Source organism: Prionailurus bengalensis, chromosome B4, assembly GCF_016509475.1.
Source record: "Prionailurus bengalensis isolate Pbe53 chromosome B4, Fcat_Pben_1.1_paternal_pri, whole genome shotgun sequence".
In the NCBI taxonomy this organism is placed as follows: Eukaryota; Metazoa; Chordata; class Mammalia; order Carnivora; family Felidae; genus Prionailurus; species Prionailurus bengalensis.
Window position 1 is genome coordinate 60360154 of NC_057358.1, and position 24158 is coordinate 60384311.

The window sequence follows — 24158 nt, forward strand, 5'->3', positions numbered from 1 at the left end:
GGCAACCAACGGAATGGGAAAAGATATTCGCAAATGACATATCGGACAAAGGGCTAGTATCCAAAATCTATAAAGAGCTCACCAAACTCCACACCCGAAAAACAAATAACCCAGTGAAGCAATGGGCAGAAAACATGAATAGACACTTCTCTAAAGAAGACATCCGGATGGCCAACAGGCACATGAAAAGATGTTCAGCGTCGCTCCTTATCAGGGAAATACAAATCAAAACCACACTCAGGTATCACCTCACGCCAGTCAGAGTGGCCAAAATGAACAAATCAGGAGACTATAGATGCTGGAGAGGATGTGGAGAAACGGGAACCCTCTTGCACTGTTGGTGGGAATGCAAATTGGTGCAGCTGCTCTGGAAAGCAGTGTGGAGGTTTCTCAGAAAATTAAAAATAGACCTACCCTATGACCCAGCAATAGCACTGCTAGGAATTTATCCAAGGGATACAGGAGCACTGATGCATAGGGCCACTTGTACCCCAATGTTCATAGCAGCACTCTCAACAATAGCCAAATTATGGAAAGAGCCTAAATGTCCATCAACTGATGAATGGATAAAGAAATTGTGGTTTATATACACAATGGAATATTACGTGGCAATGAGAAAAAATGAAATATGGCCTTTTGTAGCAACGTGGATGGAACTGGAGAGTGTGATGCTAAGTGAAATAAGCCATACAGAGAAAGACAGATACCATATGGTTTCACTCTTATGTGGATCCTGAGAAACTGAACAGGAACCCATGGGGGAGGGGAAGGAAAAAAAAAAAAAAGAGGTTAGAATGGGAGAGAGCCAAAGCATAAGAGACTGTTAAAAACTGAGAACAAACTGAGGGTTGATGGGGGGTGGGAGGGAGGGGAGGGTGGGTGATGGGTATTGAGGAGGGCACCTTTTGGGATGAGCACTGGGTGTTGTATGGAAACCAATTTGTCAATAAATTTCAGAAAAAAAAATAAAATAAATAAAATAAAAAAAAATAAATAAAGCAGAGATAATACCCATCCTTCTCAAACTAGTCTAAAACATAGAAAGGGAAGGAAAACTTTCAGACTCATTCTATGAAGCCAGGATTACTTTGATTCCTAAACCAGACAGAGACCCAGCAAAAAAGAACTATAGGCCAATATCCCTGATGAATATGAATGCAAAAATTCTCAATAAGATACTAGCAAATCGAATTCAACAGCATATAAAAAGAATTATTCACCATGATCAAGTGGGATTCATTCCTGGGCTGCAGGGCTGGTTCAACATTCGCAAATCAATCCGTGCGATACATCACATTAATAAAAGGTAAGAACCATATGATCCTGTCAATCGCAGAAACAGCATTTGACAAAATTCAGCATCCTTTCTTAACAAAAGCCCTCGAGAAAGTGGGGATAGAAGGAACATACTTAAACATCATAAAAGCCATTTATGAAAATCCCACAGCTAGTATCATCCTCAATGGGGAAAAACTGAGAGCTTTTTCCCTGAGATCAGGAACATGACAGGGATGCCCACTCTCACCGCTGTTGTTTAACATAGTGTTGGAAGTTCTAGTATCAGCAATCAGACAACAAAAGAAAATCAAAGGCATCAAAATTGGCAAAGATGAAGTCAAGCTTTCACTTTTTGCAGATGACATGATATTATACATGGAAAATCCGACAGACACCACCAGAAGTCTGCTAGAACTGATACATGAATTCAGCAAAGTTGCAGGATACAAAATCAATGTACAGAAATCAGTTCCATTCTTATACACTAATAATGAAGCAACAGAAAGACAAATAAAGAAACTGATCCCATTCACAATTGCACTAAGAAGCATAAATTACCTAGAAATACACCTAACCAAAAGATGTAAAAGATCTGTATGCTGAAAACTATAGAAAGTTTATGAAGGAAACTGAAGAAGATATAAAGAAATGGAAAAACATTCCATGTTCATGGGTTGGAAGAATAAATATTGTTAAAATGTCAATACTACCCAAAGCTATCTAAGCATTCAATGCAATCCCAAAAATTTGTATGGAACCACAAAAGACCCCGAATAGCCAAAGTAATTTTGAAGAAGAAGGCCAAAGCAGGAGGTATCACAATCCCAGAGTTTAGCCCCTACTACAAAGCTGTAATCATCAAGACAGCATGGTATTGGTGCAAAAAGACACATAGACCAATGGAATAGAAGCCCTAGAAGTAGACCCACAAAAGTATGGCCAACTAATCTTTGAGAAAACAGGAAAGAATATCCAATGGAAAAAAGACAGTCTCTTTAACAAATGGTTCTGGGAGAACTAGACAGCAACATGCAGAAGGATGAAACTAGACCACTTTCTTACACCACTCTCAAAAACAAACTCAAAATGGATAAAGGACCTGAGTGTGAGACAGGAAACCATCAAAACCCTAGAGGAGAAAGCAGGGAAAAATCTCTCTGACCTCAGCCGCAGCAGTTTCTTACTGGACACATCCCCAAAGGCAAGGGAATTAAAAGCAAAAATGAATTATTGGGACTTCACAAAGATAAAAAGCTTCTGTACAGCAAAGGAAACAATCAACAAAACTAAAAGGCAACCAACCGAATGGGAAAAGATATTTGCAAATGACATATCGGACAAAGGGCTAGTATCCAAAACCTATAAAGAGCTCACCAAACTCCACACCCATAAAACATAATCCAGTGAAGATATGGGCAGAAAACATGAATAGACACTTCTCTAAAGAAGACATCCAGATGGCCAACAGGCACATGAAAAGATGCTCAGTGTCGCTCCTCATCAGGGAAATACAAATCAAAACCACATTCAGATATCACCTCACGCCCGTCAGAGTGGCTAAAATGAACAGATCAGGAGACTACAGATGCTGGAGAGGATGTGGAGAAATGGGAACCCTCCTGCACTGTTGGTGGGAATGCAAACTGGTGCAGCCGCTCCGGAAAACAGTGTGGAGGTTCCTCAAAAAATTAAAAACAGATCTACCCTATGGCCCAGCAATAGCCCTGCTAGGAATTTACCCAAGGGATACAGGAGTGCTGATGCGTAGGGGCACTTGTACCCCAATGTTTATAGCAGCACTTTCAACAATAGCCAAATTATGGAAAGAGCCTAAATGTCCACCAACTGATGAATGGATAAAGAAATTGTGGTTTATATACACAGTGGAATACTACGTGGCAATGAGAAAAAATGAAATATGGCCTTTTGTAGCAACGTGGATGGAACTGGAGAGTGTGATGCTAAGTGAAATAAGTCATACAGAGAAAGACAAATACCATATGTTTTCACTCTTATGTGGATCCTGAGAAACTTGGCAGAAGTCCATGGGGGAGGGGAAGAAAAAAAAAAAAGAGGTTGGAGAGGGAGAGAGCCAAAGCATAGGAGACTCTTAAAAACTGAGAATAAACTGAGGGTTGATGGGGGTGGAACGGAGGGTGGCTGGGTGATGGGTATTGAGGAGGGCACCTTTTGGGATGAGCACTGGGTGTTGTATGGAAACCAGTTTGACAATAAATTTCATATTAAAAAAAAAAAAACCTGCCATATTTTATTTCCTGGGCAAGACATCAAGTTTTTATAAAAAGAATAAAATGCTGAGTATGCATTCCAGCCATAAAAAAAAAAATGAGAGGTAATTGCTAACAGCACAGAAATACAAAGGATTATTTTATTTGTATGTATGAAGAATTATATGCCAACAAATTGGATAACCTAGAAGAAATGGATAAATTCCTAGAAACACACAATCTTCAAAAACTGAATCAGGAAGAAATAGAAAATCTGAACAGAACAGTTACTAGTAATGAAATGGAATTGGTAATTTAAAAACTCCAAACAAATAAAAGTCCAGGATGGATTAACAGGTGAATTCTATGTAACACTTAAAGAAGAACGATTACTGGCACTGTGCTGACAGCTCAAAGCCTGGAGCCTGCTTCAGATTCTGTGTGTGTGTCTCTCTCTCTCTCTGTCCCTTCCCCACTTGTGCTCTGTCTTTCAAAAATAAATAAATGTAAAAAAAAAAAAAAAGATTACCTATTCCTCTCAAACTATTCCAAAAAAATAGAAGAGAAAGGAATGCCTGCAAGTTTAGTTGATAAGGCCAGTATTACTCTCATACCAAAACAAGACAAAGACTCTACAAAAAAAAGGAAAATTACAGGCCAATATCTCTGATGAACATAGATGCAAAAGTCCTCAGGAAAATATTAGCCATCCAGATTCAACAATACATTAAAAGGATCAGTCAGCATGATCAAGTGGGATTTATTCCAGGGATGCAGGGTTGACTCAATATTTGCAAATCAATGAACTTGATACATCACATTAATCAAGATAAAAATCATGATCATCTCAATGATACAGAAAAAGCATTTGACAAAATTCAACACCCATTCATGGGAAAAACTCTCATCAAAATGAGTTTTAAGGGTACATATCTCAATAAAGGCCATATGTGGCAAACCCAGAGCTGATATCATACTCAATCATGAAAAACAGAGCTTTTCCTCTAAGATCAGGAACAAGGATGTTCTACTTTTGCCACGTTTATTCAATATAGTACTGAGAGTTTTAACTACAGCTATCAGATAAGAAATAAAAGGTATCTGAATTGGTCAGGAAGAAGTAAAATGGTCACCTTTGCAGATGACATGATACTAAGAAAACTCTAAAGACACTCAAAAAAACTACTAGAACTGATAAATGAATTCAGTAAAGTTGCAGGATATGAAATTTGTATATAGAAATTTGTTGTGTTTCTATACCCTAATAAGTAGCAGAGAGAAGAATTAAGCAAACAATTCCATTTATAATTGCATGCAAAACACTAAAATACCTAGGAATAAACTTAACCAAGAAGAGAGACCTATTCTTTGAAAACTACAAAATATTGGTGAAAAATTAAAGATGACACAAACAAGTGGAAAAACATACCATGCTCATGGATTTGAAGAATTAACATTGTTAAAATGTCTATACTACACAAAGCAATCTACAGATTTAGTGCAATCCCTATGAAAATACCAACAGCATTTTCACAGAACTAGAATAATTCTAAAATTTATATGGAACCATAAAAGACCACAATAGCCAAAGCTATCTTGAGGGGGAAAAAAAGCTGGAGATATTACAATCCCAAATTTCAAGATATACTACAAAGCTATAGTTATACAAACAGTATGGTTCTGGCACAAAAATAGATGTAGATCACTGGAACAGTACACAGAGCCCAGAAATAAACCCACCACTTATATGGTCAATTAATCTACAACAACAAAAATAACAATACACTATGGGGAAAAGACAATCTATTGAATTTATGGTGCTGAGAAATCTGGACAGCTACATGTAAAAGAACAAACCTGGACCACCTTCTTACACCATATACAAAAATAAAATCGATTAAAGACCTAAATGTGAGACCTGAAACCATAAAAATCCTAGAGGAAAACATAGGCAGTAATGCTTTGGGCATTGGCCTTAGCAACATTTGGCCAGATATGTTTCCTCAGGCAAGGGAAACAAAGACAAAAATGAACTATTGGGACTACAGCAAAATAAGTTTGAGAGAAATCATCAACAGAATGAAAAGGCAGCCTACTGAATGAGAGAAGGTACTTGCAAATGATATATCCAATAAGGAATTAATATTAAATCATACAAATAACTTATACAACTCAACATCAAAGAAATAATCAATTTAAAATGGGCAAATAAATAGACATTTTCCCAAAGCCATACAGATGGCCAATAGGTATATTCAAAGATGCTCAACAGGGGCACCTGGGTAGCTCAGTCAGTTAAGCGTCTAACTTCAGCTCAGGTCATGATCTCACAGTTGGTGGATTCAAGCCCCACGTCAGGTTCTGTACTGACAGCTTGGAGCCTGGAGCCTGTTTTGGACTCTGTGTCTCCCTCTCTCCCTCTGCCCCTCCCCCCTTCATGCTCTGTCTCCCCCCAAAATAAACATTTCTAATCATCAGGGACATGCAAATCAAAAACACAATGAGATATAACCTTATACCTGTCAGAATGGCTGCAGTCAAAAAGACAACTGTTGGTGAGGATGTGAGAGAAAGGAACACTTGTGTACTTTTGGTGGGAATGTAAATTACATGGAAAACACTATGGAGGTTTCTCAAAAAATTAAGAATAGAAATACCGTGATCCAGTAATTCTACTTCTGAATATTTAACACCCCCTCCCAGGAAATGAAAACGCCAACTTGAAAAAATATATGACCCCTATGTTTATTGCAGCATTATTTACAATAGCCAAGATATGGAAGCAACCTAAGTGTCCATCAATAGATGAAGGGATAAAGAAGAAATAGTGTACACACACACATACACACAATATGGAATATTAATTCAGCCATAAAGGATGAGATCTTGAGATTGCAACAATATGCATGGATATAGAGGGTTTTATGCTAAGTAAAATAAGTCAGATTAAAGGCAAATACCATAGGAATTCACTTATATGTGGAATCAAAAACCAGAACAGACCCATAAATACAAAGAACAAGCTGATAGTTGCCAGAGGAGAGATGGATGTTGGGGAGGGATGGACGAAAAGAAGTGAAGTGGGAGAAACAGGCTTCCAGCTAAGGAATGAGTAAGTCATGGGGATACAAGGTACAGCATAGGGAATACAGTCAATAATATTGTTATAGTGCTGTATGCTAATTGCACTTGAGAGCATAACGTATAGACTTGTCAAATCCCTATGTTGTACACCTAAAACTAATGTAACATTATGTGTCAACTATATTTCAATTAAAAAAGATTTTCAGAAAAATTTGTCTTCTGGGAATAGAAGAATTTCCAAATGGTCTAATTTAGTACTTGTATTTTAGTCATGTCTTTGCATTGGTGCATGGCTAGTGCCCAATGTAACCATACTTTACTTCTGTAAAACTTGATTTCACCCTCAGTGCTTCTAAACTTTGCAGCCTCACAGGTTTGATTCTCAACTTCTCTATTCTTTCTGATAACCACTGTTTTAGACTCCTCTCTCAAGTAAGAGATTATCTAGGAGCAGAAGAGGAGGAGAGAGCAAGGAAAGTAGAGGAAAACAGATGCCCTGGGCAGCAGTGTCCAAGATTGGTGCTGAAATTTTGTTGGTGGAGATTCTTCCTCACTTGCATTTTCTCATAGCTTCTGTCATAATCTTAGTTAAAAAAAAAAAAACCCTGCAAATTTGCTATGCTTAAGTAAAAGTGGTAGAGAGGCTTCTGGGTAGCTCATTCAGTTGAACATCCAACTCTTGATTTCAGCTCAGGCCATGATCCCAGTGTTGTGGGATGGAGCCACATATCAGGCTCTGTGCTGAGCATGGAGCCTGCTTAAGATTCTCTCTCTCTCTCTGTCTCTGTCTCTGTCTCTCTCCCCTCCCCACATTCCTCACCCCCACTGATGCTCGCTCTAAAAAAAAAAAAGTAGAAGTGTGATACCATTGCCAAACATAGTAGTATCTAATTAAATAGATTTTGGTCAGTCAATAATTACTGAGTACCTACTATGTGCTAGGCACCATACCAAATGCAAAGGATACACTAAAAACAGACAAGTCATTGCTCTAGTGAACATTGTATTATAGACACAGGAGGCAGCCAGCCAACTCCAAATTAACGAATATTTTAGGTAGGGGAAAGTACAATGAGATCAATAATATGGAATAATGAGGACAGGGACTAGAAAGAGGTAGTTACTTCAGAATACTCAGAGAATGTCTCCTTAGGTGACATTTGATATTTGAGACCTGGATAATGAGAAGGAGCCAGCTATGCAAAAATCTCTGGGAAGAAATTCCTAACAGAAAGGAGACACTTGGCATTTGGGGGCACTTGGCAAAGAACAGTGTGACTACGCCCTAGATGCAGGAGATAGTGATAGGAACGGAGGCAGTTGAGGCCAACTTTGGAGACCCATATGGGCTAGGGACCAGGTGTGCTGGTCATTGTTCAACAACCAGCTCTCTGCACACAGTTCTGATATGAATGTTGGTTGACATACTTTCCTTTACAGTAATAAGGTGAAAGTGAAATCATAAAGAAATGTTGTCAGGACATCACTCATTTTTTAAATTATTAGTGACTTTGCTGAAATGATAGTTTTTTTAATATTAGAGGATTATTTACTCAATTTTTGTGCTATTTACTACATAACAACTAAAGGCACAACATGCTTTAACGTTTAATCTTCATTATTAATTTCTCCACCATTTTCATAGGTCTAGACAATCAGGGGAAAACAACTAAAGCCCTGATCTGTAGCTGTGCCAATATCTGTGGTGTAAGTAGTCACTCTTTTACCTACATGAGGCCACTGAATGTGGGACCGGGAAGGGATGCAAAGTAACACGCCATTATATGGTATTGTGTTAAAAAAAGAATTGTTTTTCAAGAAATACTTACTAAGTACACAGTATGGGCCAAACACTATTCCATTTGCTGGGGCCAAAGAAATGAACAAAACAAAAACTTTTTTGATGGTAATAAGTGTTATGAAGAAAAAGAAAATAGAATAAGAAGTTAGATTTAGAACCAGACCTTCACATCACTCTTTCACAATGTGTTAAAACATTGTCTTAAAAAATAATAAGCCATAATTATGTAGCTTCATTAACTAAGATGTGTTCTAATTTTTCAAGAACAAAAGTTTTACCATGAATAAAATTTTCTTAAAACAATGTTTTTCATCTTTTTTCTCTATTTTTAATTTTAGTTTTTGTGTTTTATAATACACATAATATATTGGTATAAGAGTAGATATATAAAGTGTATGCACATGAAAGGGCTTAAAATTTTTTTCATAGCATGCACAATAAAAAATGTTTGAAGGCCACTGCTTTAGCAATTAGATAAGTAACAGACGAGCCTCGGGGGCGCCCCTAGGAACATCTCTGCATTTTTAATAGGCCCCTAACCTACTACTAAGGAAGAACATTTCTGTATTGTATTAGGTCCAGTGGGAGCTAAGTGGCCATTATGCAATAGATTATGAAGTACCAAATTAGACACCCTGAGTATACTCTCCGCCTTAGGATCTCTTGTGAACACCACACGAGAGCCAAGACATGTAGACCAGCTGGGAGAGCCTTAAGAAACATTTCAAAGGATCCGTCCCCTAACAAGGCAGACCCCACAGCATGATCAGTGGCAACATGAAAGATTTAAGAGGGCAGTTTGATAACATGCTTCACCATAGCAAAAGTTTATTCCTGAATTGAGAAGGTGCCAGTATGGAAGAGAAGATTGAGCCTGTTAAGCCTATAACTCAGGCACCTACCCAGATGGCCCTGAAGGTTTAGCAGCCTTCGATCTCTGAAACAGAATACCAGCAGCAACATGAGGGCACCCTACTGGAAGGAATGGAGAATGCAAGCCTAGTGGTAGATCCAGAACCATTAAAACACAGGCAACACTTCTTTCCAGGAAATCTTCCCTTTCTGGTTGGGTTAAGTCCCAGGTATCTACTTTTGATAGGTAACCCATTAATCCTAAGCTCTTTGCTGCACTGTATCACAATAATTTTTTGTATTTGCATCTCACACTAGAATGAGAGTTTCATATGTTTCTATGACGTCTGACACATTGTAGACACTCATGTACTGAAAGCTTAAATGACCATCTTCTTGGGTTTTGTTTTGTTTTCCCTGATTGACCACATAATTGCTGTCAAATCCACAACAATGAAGAATCCAGTGAATTAATCTACATTATAATGTTTTTGTTTCATCCAAAAAGATTTGACCCCAAGAAGTTTCAGTCATGAGAGTGGGGCCACCATGATGTAATTAGTGCCCATGTAAGAAGAGACAGCTGAGAGTTTACTGTCTCACATAGTGAGGTAGTAGGAGTCTACAAGCCAGAACAAGAACCCTCAACCAGAACTCAGCTATGCAGTCATCCTGATCTCAAAATTCCAGCCTCCAGAGTTGTGAGGAAGTAAGTCTGTTGTTCAAGCCACCCAGTCTGTGATGCTGTGTTATGGGAGCTCTGGCTAAGTAAGATAGGAAACAACTTGAATTTGAACATAATTCTCATGAGAAGTCAGTCTGGAAAGTCTCTGCAGTGGGAACCAAAGGAATCTGGGTCTGGTTGAAAAAATCTGTGTTTATTGAATAGGCATTTTAAAATTTGGCTGGAAATATGGAACTACAAGTCGTAAGTTGGTGGTAGGACTCTACCTTGTCTAAATTCTATGCCACCTTAGATTTTTTGTTTTAGCCTTTGTGGAATTCCTAGAACTGGATATATACATTCTTGAAGGATTTTTCTTAGATAAGGGCATCTAAGTAAGTGCCAAGAGAAAGGGCACTTTCTGTGTCTAGTCTCTTAACCCTTTGCAAACACACAAAAAGGAAATAAGATGCTCTCCATGGACTGCATAGTATGTTACAGTATTGTGAAGCATGGTTCCATTACAGTATTTGAAAATACTAAATCTTCCCTGATGAATATGGATGCAAAAATTCTCAATAAGATACTAGCAAATCGAATTCAACAGCATATAAAAAGAATTATTCACCATGATCAAGTGGGATTCATTCCTGGGCTGCAGGGCTGGTTCAACATTCGCAAATCAATCAGTGCGATACATCATATTAATAAAAGAAAAGATAAGAACTATATGATCCTGTCAATCGATGCAGAAAAGGCCTTTGACAAAATTCAGCACCCTTTCTTAATAAAAACCCTTGAGAAAGTCGGGATAGAAGGAACATACTTAAACATCATAAAAGCCATTTATGAAAAGCCCACAGCTAACATCATCCTCAGTGGGGAAAAACTGAGAGCTTTTTCCCTGAGATCAGGAACATGACAGGGATGCCCACTCTCACCGCTGTTGTTTAACATAGTGTTGGAAGTTCTAGCATCAGCAATCAGACAACAAAAGGAAATCAAAGGCATCAAAATTGGCAAAGATGAAGTCAAGCTTTCACTTTTTGCAGATGACATGATGCTGTACATGGAAAATCCGATAGACTCCACCAAAAGTCTGCTAGAACTGAAACATGAATTCAGCAAAGTTGCAGGATACAAAATCAATGTACAGAAATCAGTTGCATTCTTATACACTAACAATGAAGCAACAGAAAGACAAAGAAACTGATCCCATTCACAATTGCACCAAGAAGCATAAAATACCTAGGGATAAATCTAACCAAAGATGTAAAAGATCTGTATGCTGAAAACTATAGAAAGCTTATGAAGGTAATTGAAGAAGATTTAAAGAAATGGAAAGACATTCCCTGCTCATGGATTAGAAGAATAAATATTGTCAAAATGTCAATACTACCCAAAGCTATCTACACATTCAGTGCAATCCCAATCGAAATTGCACCAGCATTCTTCTCAAAACTAGAACAAGCAATCCTAAAATTCATATGGAACCACAAAAGGCCCCGAATAGCCAAAGGAATTTTGAAGAAGAAGACCAAAGCAGGAGGCATCACAATCCCAGACTTTAGCCTCTACTACAAAGCTGTCATCATCAAGACAGCATGGTATTGGCACAAAACAGACACATAGACCAATGGAATAGAATAGAAACCCCAGAACTAGACCCACAAACGTATGGCCAACTCATCTTTGACAAAGCAGGAAAGAACATCCAATGGAAAAAAGTCTCTTTAACAAATGGTGCTGGGAGAACTGGACAGCAACATGCAGAAGGTTGAAACTAGACCACTTTCTTACACCATTCACAAAAATAAACTCAAAATGGATAAAGGACCTGAATGTGAAACAGGAAACCATCAAAACCCTAGAGGAGAAAGCAGGAAAAGACCTCTCTGACCTCAGCCGTAGCAATTTCTTACTCGACACATCCCCAAAGGCAAGGGAATTAAAAGCAAAAATGAATTACTGGGACCTTATGAAGATAAAAAGCTTCTGCACAGAAAAGGAAACAACCAACAAAACTAAAAGGCAACCAACGGAATGGGAAAAGATATTTGCAAATGACATATCGGACAAAGGGCTAGTATCCAAAATCTATAAAGAGCTCACCAAACTCCACACCCGAAAAACAAATAACCCAGTGAAGAAATGGGCAGAAAACATGAATAGACACTTCTCTAAAGAAGACATCCAGATGGCCAACAGGCACATGAAAAGATGCTCAACGTCGCTCGTCAGGGAAATACAAATCAAAACCACACTCAGATATCACCTCACGCCAGTCAGAGTGGCCAAAATGAACAAATCAGGAGACTATAGATGCTGGAGAGGATGTGGAGAAATGGGAACCCTCTTGCACTATTGGTGGGAATGCAAATTGGTGCAACCGCTCTGGAAAACAGTGTGGAGGTTCCTCAAAAAATTAAAAATAGACCTACCCTATGACCCAGCAGTAGCACTGCTAGGAATTTACCCAAGGGATACAGGAGTGCTGATGCATAGGGACACTTGTACCCTAATGTTTATAGCAGCACTTTCAACAATAGCCAAATTATGGAAAGAGTCTAAATGTCCATCAACTGATGAATGGATAAAGAAATTGTGGTTTATATACACAATGGAGTACTACGTGGCAATGAGAAAGGATGAAATATGGCCCTTTGTAGCAACGTAGATGAAACTGGAGAGTGTGATGCTAAGTGAAATAAGCCATACAGAGAAAGACAGATACCGTATGTTTTCACTCTTATGTGGATCCTGAGAAACTTAACAGAAACCCATGGGGGAGGGGAAGGAAAATTTTAAAAAAAGAGGTTAGAGTGGGAGAGAGCCAAAGCATAAGAGACTCTTAAAAACTGAGAACAAACTGAGGGTTGATGGGGGGTGGGAGGGAGGGGAGGGTGGGTGATGGGTATTGAGGAGGGCACCTTTTGGGATGAGCACTTGGTGTTGTATGGAAACCAATCTGACAATAAATTTCATATATTGAAAAAAAAAGAAAATACTAAATCTTAAGCAAAAAGACCTACATATAGCCATAGGTTAAAAAAAAAATCCAAGCAGCATTTTTAAAGAATGTCATAAGCAAACTTTAATCTTCCTACATGATTTCTAAATGGAATTATTTTATTATAAGTTAGAAACATATAGAAAAGACAGGGAAGATTTTTTTTTTTCTTTTTAAATAAATTTGGGTAATCTTCCTGGAAAACTGTATCTATTTCAATTGCTAAATTAGAACTAATTCACATTTGAATTTTGTGATGAGTCAAAGGAAGTGGCTCTGCCTGGCAACAACCATGTTGGTAGACAGGCTTTCGGACAGAGCAGAAGGGGCCTGAAGTCTGAATTCAGTAGGGGCTGTTTAACACCTGTGCAACTGGAAGCAAATTCCTCAATATTTGAAGAATATATTTAGAGAGAGAGATTTTAAAGAGGTAATTAAGGTCAAATGAGGTTATGGAGTGGACCCCTAATCCAGTTTGGCCAGTTTCCACATAAGAAGAGGCAGAGACACCAGGGATGCACACACACAGAGAAGGGGCCCTATGGAGACAGTGAGAAGTGAGCCATCTACAAGCCAGAGAGAGAAGCCTCAGGGAAATCAAACCTGCCAATACTTTTGTATTGGACTTCTAGCCTCCAGAACTGTGAGAAAATAAATTTCTGTTGTTTAAGCTACCCAGTCTATGTATTCTGTTATCGCAGCCCTCGCAGACTGATCCAGTGGGCGTAAGAATACCACCTCACAGGAGTTAGGATTACATGTGGCTGATGATGCACTTGGCTCCTAGTAGATGCTTGATAAATGGAAGCCATTATTTGTGGCTCCGAAAGAAGGACAAAATAAAATTCTCTTCTTCAGCAAGAAAATCAGGAATTATTTAAAATCTCTATGCCACTTTGATGGGGTGCCTGGGTGGCTCAGTCGGTTAAGCGGCCAACTTCGGCTCAGGTCATGATCTCTCGGTCCGTGAGTTCGAGCCCCGCGTCGGGCTCTGTGCTGACAGCTCAGAGCCTGGAGCCTGTTTCAGATTCTGTGTCTCCCTCTCTCTGACCCTCCCCTGTTCATGCTCTGTCCCTCCCTGTCTCAAAAATAAATAAAACGTTAAAAAATTTTTTTTTTAATTTAAAAAAAAAAACTCTGTCACTTTGAGTAAATGCCTAATTTAATCTGAATAATAATCCTGTGCAAACTGTCTTCATCTTGCACACGAGGAAACTGAAGCCTTCAAAGGCTATGTAATTTGTCTAAAGTCACATAGAAAGTGGCAGAATCATGACATGGCTTTAAAATCTGTATTCTTCCCACCATGCCATGCTACCTACAAAAGCAGCTTCCTAGATGCCAAAAGGTTACTAATGAAAGAGATGCATTCTAGATGTGTGCAGCAGACACACAGCAAGGGGTTGGCTTTTGTTGTGGGAATGTATTCCTGCCCACACACGGATGCCTGCAGTCAGAATCAAATACCTTTTCAAAAGAGACTTTTTAATCTGCTCAAGCACTTGAACCAAATATTCACTTAATATTCCAGAACTCTGTGCCAAAGGCATACGGCTAATTTGGCCTAAGGAATAGTAAGGCCATGTGTTAACAATTGTATGGCCTTTCCTTGCAGTGCCTGGTTTGAGGACAGCTGAATGTAGACAGACATGTAGACAGATAACTGGGTCAGGATAAGGTAACTGCAAAATTGAACCTTGATTGGCCACATGTGTGGGTGGGTTCCCACACCTGTATTCTACCTTAGCCAAGGAGAGTATCAAATGAAATAATTATATTTTACAAACACACAAAATCGAATAAAAATACAATTTTATTTTATAAAAATATTAAAAAATATATTTTTATATTTTATAGTTGCTTCTAAATGTTCTTTCCAGTAATAATTAGCCCATGGGATTATGTTTTAAGATAACTTCCTATTAATGAGGAAAGCTCATACTAAAGGTGTTTTTCTTCGTGTTTACCATGACACGTCACTTACATTTAAGCTTTTAAATTATTAAGACTATTTTTAGAGCAGTTTTAGGTTTACAGTGAAATTGAAAAGGAGGGACAGAAGTCCTCTAGAACTGATACATGAATTCAGCAAAGTCACAGGATACAAAATTAATGTACAGAAATCAGTTGCATTCTTACACACTAATGAAGCAACAGAAAGACAATAAAGAAATTGATCCCATTCACAATTTCACCTGAATCATAAAATACCTAGGAATAAACCTAACCAAAGATATAAAACATCTGTATGCTGAAAATTATGCAAAGCTTATGAAGGAAATCGAAGAAGATGCAAAGAAATGGAAAAAAATTCTGTGCTCATGGATTGGAAGAATAAATATTGTTAAAATGTCAATACTACCCAAAGCAATCTACACAGTCAATGCAATCCAAATCAAAATTGCACCAGCATTCTTTTTGAAGCTAGAACAAGCAATCCTAAAATTTGTATGGAACCACAAAAGACCTTGAATAGCCAAAGTAATATTGAAGAAGAAGACCAAAGCAGGAGGTTTGCTTTGTCATCAAGACAGCATGGTATTGGCACAAAAATAGACACAGACCAATGTAATAGAATAGAGACCAAGTATGGCCAACTAATCTTTGACAAAGCAGGAAAGAATATCCAATGGAAAAAAGACAGTCTCTTTAACAAATGGTGCTGGGAGAACTAGACAGCAACATGCAGAAGGATGAAACTAGACCACTTTCTTACACCATTCACAAAAACAAACTCAAAATGGATAAGGACCTGAATGTGAGACAGGAAACCATCAAAACCCTAGAGGAGAAAGCAGGGAAAAACCTCTCCGACCTCAGCCGCAGCAATTTCTTATTTGACACATCCCCAAAGGCAAGGGAATTAAAAGCAAAAATGAACTATTGGGACCTCACAAAGATAAAAAGCTTCTGTACAGCAAAGGAAACAATCAACAAAACTAAAAGGCAACCAATGGAATGGGAAAAGATATTTGCAAATGATATATTGGACAAAGGGCTAGTACCCAAAACCTATAAAGAGCTCACCAAACTCCACACCCGAAAAACAAATAATCCAGTGAAGAAATGGGCAGAAAACGTGAATAGATACTTCTCTAAAGAAGACATCCGGATGGCCGACAGGCACATGAAAAGATGCTCAACGTCGCTCGTCAGGGAAATACAAAACAAAACCACATTCAGATATCACCTCATGCCAGTCAGAGTGGCTAAAATGAACAGATCAGGAGACTATAGATGCTAGAGAGGATGTGGAGAAATGGGAACCCTCTTGCACTATTGGTGGGAATGCAAACTGGTGCAGCTGCTCTGGAAAACAGTGTGGAGGTTCCTCAAAAAATTAAAAATAGACCTACCCTATGGCCCAGCAATAGCACTGCTAGGAATTTACCCAAGGGATACAGGAGTGCTGATGCATAGGGACACTTGTACCCTAATGTTTATAGCAGCACTTTCAACAATAGCCAAATTATGGAAAGAGCCTAAATGTCCATCAACTGATGAATGGATAAAGAAGTTGTGGTTTATATACACAATGGAATACTACGTGGCAATGAGAAAGGATGAAATATGGCCTTTTGTAGCAATGTGAATGGAACTGGAAGGTTCCAGTGAAATAAGTCATACAGAGAAAGACAGATACCATATGTTTTCACTCTTATGTGGATCCTGAGAAACTTAACAGAAGACCTTGGGGGAGGAGAAGGAAAAAAAAAAGGGAGAGAGCCAAACCATAAGAAACTCTTAAAAACTGAGAATAAACTGAGGGTTCATGGGGGGTGGGAGGGAGGGAAGGGTGGGTGATGGGCATTGAGGAGGGCACCTGTTGGGATGAGCACTGGGTGTTGTATGGAAACCAATTTGACAATAAATTTCATATTAAAAAAAAAAGGAGGGACAGAGATTTTCCTTGGAGTCCTACCCCCACACATGCACACACCTCCCCCATTACCAACCCTTCCCACCAAAATAGTACATTTGTTACCAAGGATTAACCTACACTGACACATCATCATCATAATCACCCAAAGTCCACAGTTACCTTGGGGTTCACTCTTGGTATTGTATATTCTGTGAGTTTAGACGAATATACAATGACATGTATCCATCATTATAATATCATACAGAGTAGGGACGCTTGGGTGGCTCAGTTGGTTAAGCATCTGACTCTTGATTTAGGCTCAGGTCATGATCTCAGGTTTGTGAGTTTGAGCCCCATGCCAGGCTCTGCACTGACAGCGTGGAGCCTGCTTAAGATTCTCTCTTCTTCTCTCTCTACCTCTCCCCCGCTCACTCTCTTTCCCTCAAATAAATAAACATTAAAAAACGGTTTAAAAAATATATACAGAGTAGTCTCACTGCACTGAAATCCACTGTGTTCTGCCCTATTCATTTCCTCTTACCCCCTGCCACCACTCCTGGCAACCACTGATCTCTTGCCTCCATGTTTTAGTTACACTTAAATTTTTAAAAAATGTTTATTTATTTTGAGAGAGAGAGAGCACAAGTAGGGGAGGGGCGGGGGAGGGGGAGAGAATCCCAAGCAGGCTTCTTGCTATTAGTGCAGAGCCCGATGCAGCCCCATGAACCATGAGATCATGACCTGAACCAAAATCAAGAGTCAGAAGCTTAACCAACTGAGCCACACAGGTGCCCCTAGTTATACTTAAATTTAATTTAAGAGTCACTAGGAAGTAGCCTTTTTATGCTAATTTTTGAAACTGAACTTAAGATTTATGGAAAAGCCATTTCTCATGATTGGCTATGACACACTCTAGTGAGGTTTCATTGTAATGTTCTCTCTGATTTTGTGTGTTTGAGATTTTCCATAATAAAACTTTTTAAAAAATAAGCCAGATTGACATTAAAAACATTTCTGCCTGATTCTAACATAAATGTTACAGATTCATACTTTGAAAAAGCTTGTAAGATAGGAATATTCATGTGTCTCTGCTCGTGAAGTCAAGGGCTGATGCAGAACGGATGGCTACTACCAAATATCTTGGGTGTTTCTTGAACCTAATAAGATAACCATGCAGGAGTACACCCAGAATCCCATTGGCTCCTTGTGCAAGTGTGGCAGATGCTGTCAGTACACCATGACCTGTCCTCTTAGCACCTACCACTTCAAGGGCATGGCACCTTGTTTCCAATGTCGAACCTCTGTTAGACTCTACTAGACCTTCTCCCTTATTTAGAGACAGTTCTGCCTATACTAGCTAGGGGCAGACCTCAAGTGCTAGGGAATGAATGCTGCCTGTGAGCATCCCTCATCCAATGCCTAAAGGGAGCTGATGGATAAACTTCCTAGCTCTCTTCTCCTTCAGATTACTTAGTTCTGAGGCTCTTGTTCTACATTTTTATTTCCCAAATACCCCCCTCCCAGATATAACGTTGGTTTTCCAAAGTGGCAACTTGCTAGAGAACATGTCCTTTATTAGCTTCCTCCTCTTCCCTGTCTCATCCTACTTCCCTACCAGTGTTCCTGGGATCACCTCTCAAATATGCTTCTTGTACCAGAATCCTTGTCTCAGGCTCTGCTTCTGTGAGAATTTAACCCAAGACAGCAAGATATCAAGCTGAGAGACCTAGCCCTCAATCTGAAGAAAATTTTCACAAAGGATTTTGAAAAGATGTCCTGTAAACGAAGACAGTGTTTGGGTTAATATAAAATTTCCTCCCTCTTCAAAAATCATGGAGTAGGCTATACTTGAATCTACCCTTTGGAGCTGATTGATGTAAATAGTTTGATGAGGATTGGGGCCGATGACCCCAATATTTAGGTAAAAATCTAAAGAATTCTTGAAATAAGAGGTTTTTTATGGGATTAAAACAATACCTTAGATAATTGATTGAATGGATTACAGTGGATGGAATTACATAATCCCAACTAAAAATGTGTCAGTGAATAAATATTCACAGTGAGGATTGTGAGACAGATTAAGTTGGAAATTTGGTTGGCAACCCTGTTGTTAAAGAAGAATCAAAGCAAAATGCGAGGTTCTGTGTAATGAAATTCCATATGAATGTGACACTTTTTTAAACCTACATTTTTAGTTGAATAGAATATTTTTAGTCAGTATCATTTGTAAATTTGCAAGCTAGTGTCATCAGAAATGCCAGACTCAGTGTATACAAGCCTTTTTATTTTTGACTGCTATCTAGTTTTAATATTAATAAAAACCTTGTTTTCCCCACTTACCATAATTCCTTTATGGTATCTTGGATGTTATAAAGAAAGAACTTGGTAGGATTCCCAGGTTCGTCATTTAACTACTTGGGTTGATTATGGTGCCAATAAGCAGAATAGGGAGTAAGTGATAAAGATGTGGTTTGACTGCATAATATTCCATTGTGTGTGTGTGTGTGTGTGTGTATCTCACATCTTCCTTATCCATTCATCTATTTATGGACACTTAGGTTGCTTCCATATCTTGGCTATTGTAAATAATGCTGCGGTGAACATGGGGCACATATATCCTTTCAAATAAGTTTTTTTTTTTTTTCCATTGGGTAAGCAGTGAAATTAACTAGATCATATGGTGCTTCTGTTTTTAAGGTTTTGAAAAACATACTGTTTTCTACAGTGGCTGTACCAATTTGCATTCCCACCAACAGTGTATGAAGGTTCCTTTTTCTCCACATCCTCACCAACACTGTTATTTCTTATGTTTTTGATTCTAGCTATTCTGACAGATGTGAGGTGGCATCTCATTGTGCTTTGGATTTGCATTTCCCTGATGATTAGTGATGCTGAGCATCTTTTCACGTGTCTGTTGGCCATCTTTAGGTCTTCTTTGGAAAAACGTCTATTTAGGTCCTTTGCCCATTTTTAAGTTGGGTTGAGGTTATCAGACAAAAGGAATGAAAGGGAGTGGAAAATACAGGCTTCCAGTCATGGAACAAATAAGTCATGGGAATAAAAGGCACAGTATAAGGAACACAGTCAATGATATTGTAAGAGCATTGTATGGTGACAGATGGTAGCTACTTGTGAGTATAGCATAATATTTAAAATTGTGGAATCACTGTGTTGTACACCTGAAACAAAAAAAAAATTAAAGGAAATATCTGGATTGAGAATAGAAGAGACAACTTATAATTTAAGGCATCTGTGGACCATGGAGGAGGTGATGTCTGATAGGTGATGAGTACAATGTCCTATACATGGTTTACAAGAGCTAAATCTATCTGTTCCCTGCTTTATTGTCAAGCCATGCCCCCATCACAGACCATGCCTTCACCCACATCTGACACTCTCTGCTCTGGGTTTACACTGTCTGTTCCCTCTGACTGAAACACCTTTTTGTATTCCTCCCCCTCCGTCACCCAGACAACTCATGTTTGAACACCTTCTAAGACAGAGCACTCACAGCTCCACCCTTTTCTGCTGTGACTTTGGCATTAACTCAGTTTCCTGAGACAGTGGTGCTAATATAGGAACACCTCACTGGGCTATTAAAATTAATTATACAAGAAATTGTGGTTTATATACAAAATGGAATACTACGTGGCAATGAGAAAGAATGAAATATGGCCTTTTGTAGCAACGTGGAGGGAACTGGAGAGTGTGATGCTAAGTGAAATAAGCCATACAGAGAAAGACAGATACCATATGGTTTCACTCTTATGTGGATCCTGAGAAACTTAACAGAAACCCATGGGGGAGGGGAAGGGAAAAAAAAAAAGAGGTTAGAGTGGGAAAGAGCCAAAGCATAAGAGACTGTTAAAAACTGAGAACAGGGGCGCCTGGGTGGCGCAGTCGGTTAAGCGTCCGACTTCAGCCAGGTCACGATCTCGCAGTCCGTGAGTTCGAGCCCCGCGTCAGGCTCTGGGCTGATGGCTCGGAGCCTGGAGCCTGTTTCCAATTCTGTGTCTCCCTCTCTCTCTGCCCCTCCCCCGTTCATGCTCTGTCTCTCTCTGTCCCAAAAATAAATAAAAAAACGTTGAAAAAAAAAAAAGTTAAAAAAAAAAAAAAACTGAGAACAAACTGAGGGTTGATGGGGGGTGAGAGGGAGGGGAGGGTGGAGGATGGGTATTGAGGAGGGCACCTTTTGGGATGAGCACTGGGTGTTGTATGGAAACCAATTTGACAATAAATTTCATATATTGAAAAAAATAAAAAATAAAAAATAAAAAAAATAAATAAAAATTCACTGATATAAAAAAATAAATAAATAAAATTAATTATACATCTAAAGCATGTAAAACAGCATGGCACAAGAAGTGTTCTCCAAGTCTTTGCTCTTACTGTTAGGTGCTGTCTTACAAGAGAGCCCACATCATCTTCTGTTAAAAAAAATTCTTTTTTAAGATTTGTTGCAATAACAGTCTTACCAAATAGTGCTGATTTAAAACAATGAGTGTTCTGGTCTTTTCTAACTCTTATCACAAACAACTGTTTTAAATAATTTTTACCAGGCTTTCCCCTCCCATCCCTTTTAACCTGTAAGTTGGTTTTTGTGTGTGAGTTGCCATAATCTGTATACTGCTTATCTTTTATGCCTGTGTTGTATCTCATTGTTTTAAGAATTTCCTGATATTTGAAGGGCACCTGGGTAGCTCAGTTGGTTAAGCCTCCGGCTTCAGCTTAGTTCATCATCTCATGGTTCCATGAGTTTGAGCCCTGCGTCAGGCTCTGTGCTGACAGCTTAGAGGCTGCTTCAGAATATGTCATCCTCTCTTTCTCTGCCCCTCCCCTGCACAAATGCATGTGCTCACTCTCTGTCTCTCAAAAATAAATATTTAAGGGTCACCTGGCTGGCTCAGTTGGTTAGGCGTCCAACTTTGGGCTCAGGTCATGATCTCGTGGTTCATGGGTTCGAGCCCAATGTCAGGCTCTGTGCTGACAGCTCCAATTCTTTGCTATTTTTATTGGGCCTGTTAAGTCTTTTCCTATGAGTTAATTGAGAATTTTCTGAAAAGTGAAATCAAATCAAATATTATTTTTATACCTTTTATGAATTTCTCCAAATGTTCTCTATTTTTTATAATCTATTATAACCATAGATATCTATTAATCAGTATAAGTGCTAACATAAGAAATTTAAGAATGTATGCTGTCTTGTATAAATTTTTGAATATGAATTATACCAAAAAGTTAGTAAGCTAAAAATAGTACCTTTGTGGTTAAGAGCAAGGGAGCTTGAAGTTTAAGTTTTTGTAACAGATGTGACTTGCTGTTATTTAAAAAACTGACTTGGAGGGGCGCCTGGGTGGCTCAGTCAGTTGAGTGACCAACTTCAGCTCAGGTCATGATCTTACGGTTTGTGAGTTCAAGCCCGACGTTGGGCTCTGTGCTGACAGCTCAGAGCCTGGAGCCTGTTTCGGATTCTGTGTCTCCCTCTCTCTCTGCCCCTCCCCCACTCATGCTCTCTCTCTGTCTCAGAAATAAACATTAAAAAAAATTTTTTTTAAAACTGACTTGGAAATATACTTAGCTACAGGCCTATTTAGACCTAAATTAATCTTTTAACTTTTTATTGTAGTATGTATAATTTAGTTGATGAGAAAACCCATTAAGAATAAGGTTATTAAATGTAATTGATGATTTCTTTTCAATGTAATACCTTTCCCCTTTCATATTTTAGCATCAAGAATACTTTATAGCACAATTATAACTATTATAAATGTCAAAGAAATTTAAGAGTTTATTCATAATAACACAATTTTTTTTTTTTTAACTTTTGAATTAGATCATAGAAAATTCTGTACTATCCATTGTACTGGTTACTTGAGAAGCTGGCCTCCAAATATTGTTGGAATGGAAGAAGAAAAGGACAGTAAGAAAGACAGTAGTAATTTTACCTGCCTTGTTGCCATTGGAAGGTTACATCCATATATTGTACCACAGAACAGTGGAGAGATTAAAGTGAAACCAACTGAATTTATAACCCGGTTTGCAATGAATGGGAAGTTTGTCTATGTGGACCAAAGGTGAACATTTATTTATTGCCATAATGATTAGCATTCAATGGGATACTTAAGGCTTCAGAACAGGAAATAAGTTTAAATGAAAAAAGAATGTGGATATGTGCATAATTTTGTTCAAGTCAAAAAATAAACTTGGAATATTTCTGAGCCAGTGGTGCAGAAACTGAGCATGGTCTGTGGCCACAATTTTATTGGTGAATGGTAAAAAGAGTCTACCCTGGGCTGGGGGGGATGTCCATTCTAGCCTGGGTCTAGGGCAGCCAAAGGGGGGGCCCGGTGATGCATATGGCTTACTCATCCTCTGTCACTTTCCCACTATTGTGACTGTATGTGGACCTACAGTACTCTGGAAGGGAATGAATTTACCAATCTGAAGTTTATTTTTGATTTTAAAACCAGGGCAACAGCAATTTTAGGATACCTGCCTCAGGAACTTTTGGGAACTTCTTGTTATGAATATTTTCATCAGGATGACCATAGTAATTTGACTGACAAGCACAAAGCAGGTAGGCATTGAGTAGGGTAATTTTTTGGTACTTTTTAATTACAGCTTCAACTCATTTTTCATTCCTGTGAAATCTGAAACTTGAATTAACCCTCAAGGGATTGATTTATGTAGTAGACCGTTATACTGATTATTACCCTTTCTTGTTAAGTTCTACAGAGTAAAGAGAAAATCTTTACAGATTCATACAAGTTCAGAAAGAAAGATGGCTCTTTTGTAACTTTAAAAAGCCAGTGGTTTAGTTTCACAAATCCTTGGACCAAAGAACTGGAATATATTGTGTCTGTCAACAATTTAGTTTTGTAAGTAACTTTTATGTTAAGACCTTTATGTTGATTTCAAATAAGTGTCATGTCTTTTCTTGTCTTGCTAAACCATTAAAGTTGCATGATCATCTGGCTTTCTAACTTCAGTACATTTTGTAATTCATTCACTGTTGACTGGCATTACTTCTCAGAATTAGGCTGAAAGTTTTCCCTTTTGGAATACATTTCTTTTTGCTTGGTATAAAATGTGATAATAAATGCATTTAAGTACTTTCTTCCTACCTTTCATGGCCTTGTCATGACCTTCCAATAAATGATGTGGTTGTAGCTTTAAACTATATATCATCGTAAGAAATTGTTTTGTCCCACGGATCATTTTTATAGACATCTTCTAAGCCTGAGGTACTACATGTGATTGTGTAGGAATATTTGGCCGAGGGATAAGCACAAATCCAGCCTAAGCACTGCTTGCCAAACCCTGGCTATGTCTGTGTCAGCTAACTTAAAGGAAGAACAACTTTCCCTGCTTTGCTTAAT

At 38.5% G+C, this 24158-nt stretch overlaps 1 protein-coding gene across 2 annotated transcripts in view; it reads left to right on the top strand.

The window, feature by feature from the left end:
* ARNTL2 (aryl hydrocarbon receptor nuclear translocator like 2) overlaps positions 1–24158 on the top strand; it is a 131257-nt gene that overhangs the window by 88508 nt on the left and 18591 nt on the right. For both annotated transcript variants that reach the window (XM_043561558.1, XM_043561559.1), the window contains exons 9-11: positions 22613–22853; positions 23250–23356; positions 23507–23657. In XM_043561558.1, the coding sequence (XP_043417493.1) occupies positions 22613–22853; positions 23250–23356; positions 23507–23657 (499 nt within the window). The remainder of the gene's footprint in view (positions 1–22612; positions 22854–23249; positions 23357–23506; positions 23658–24158) is intronic.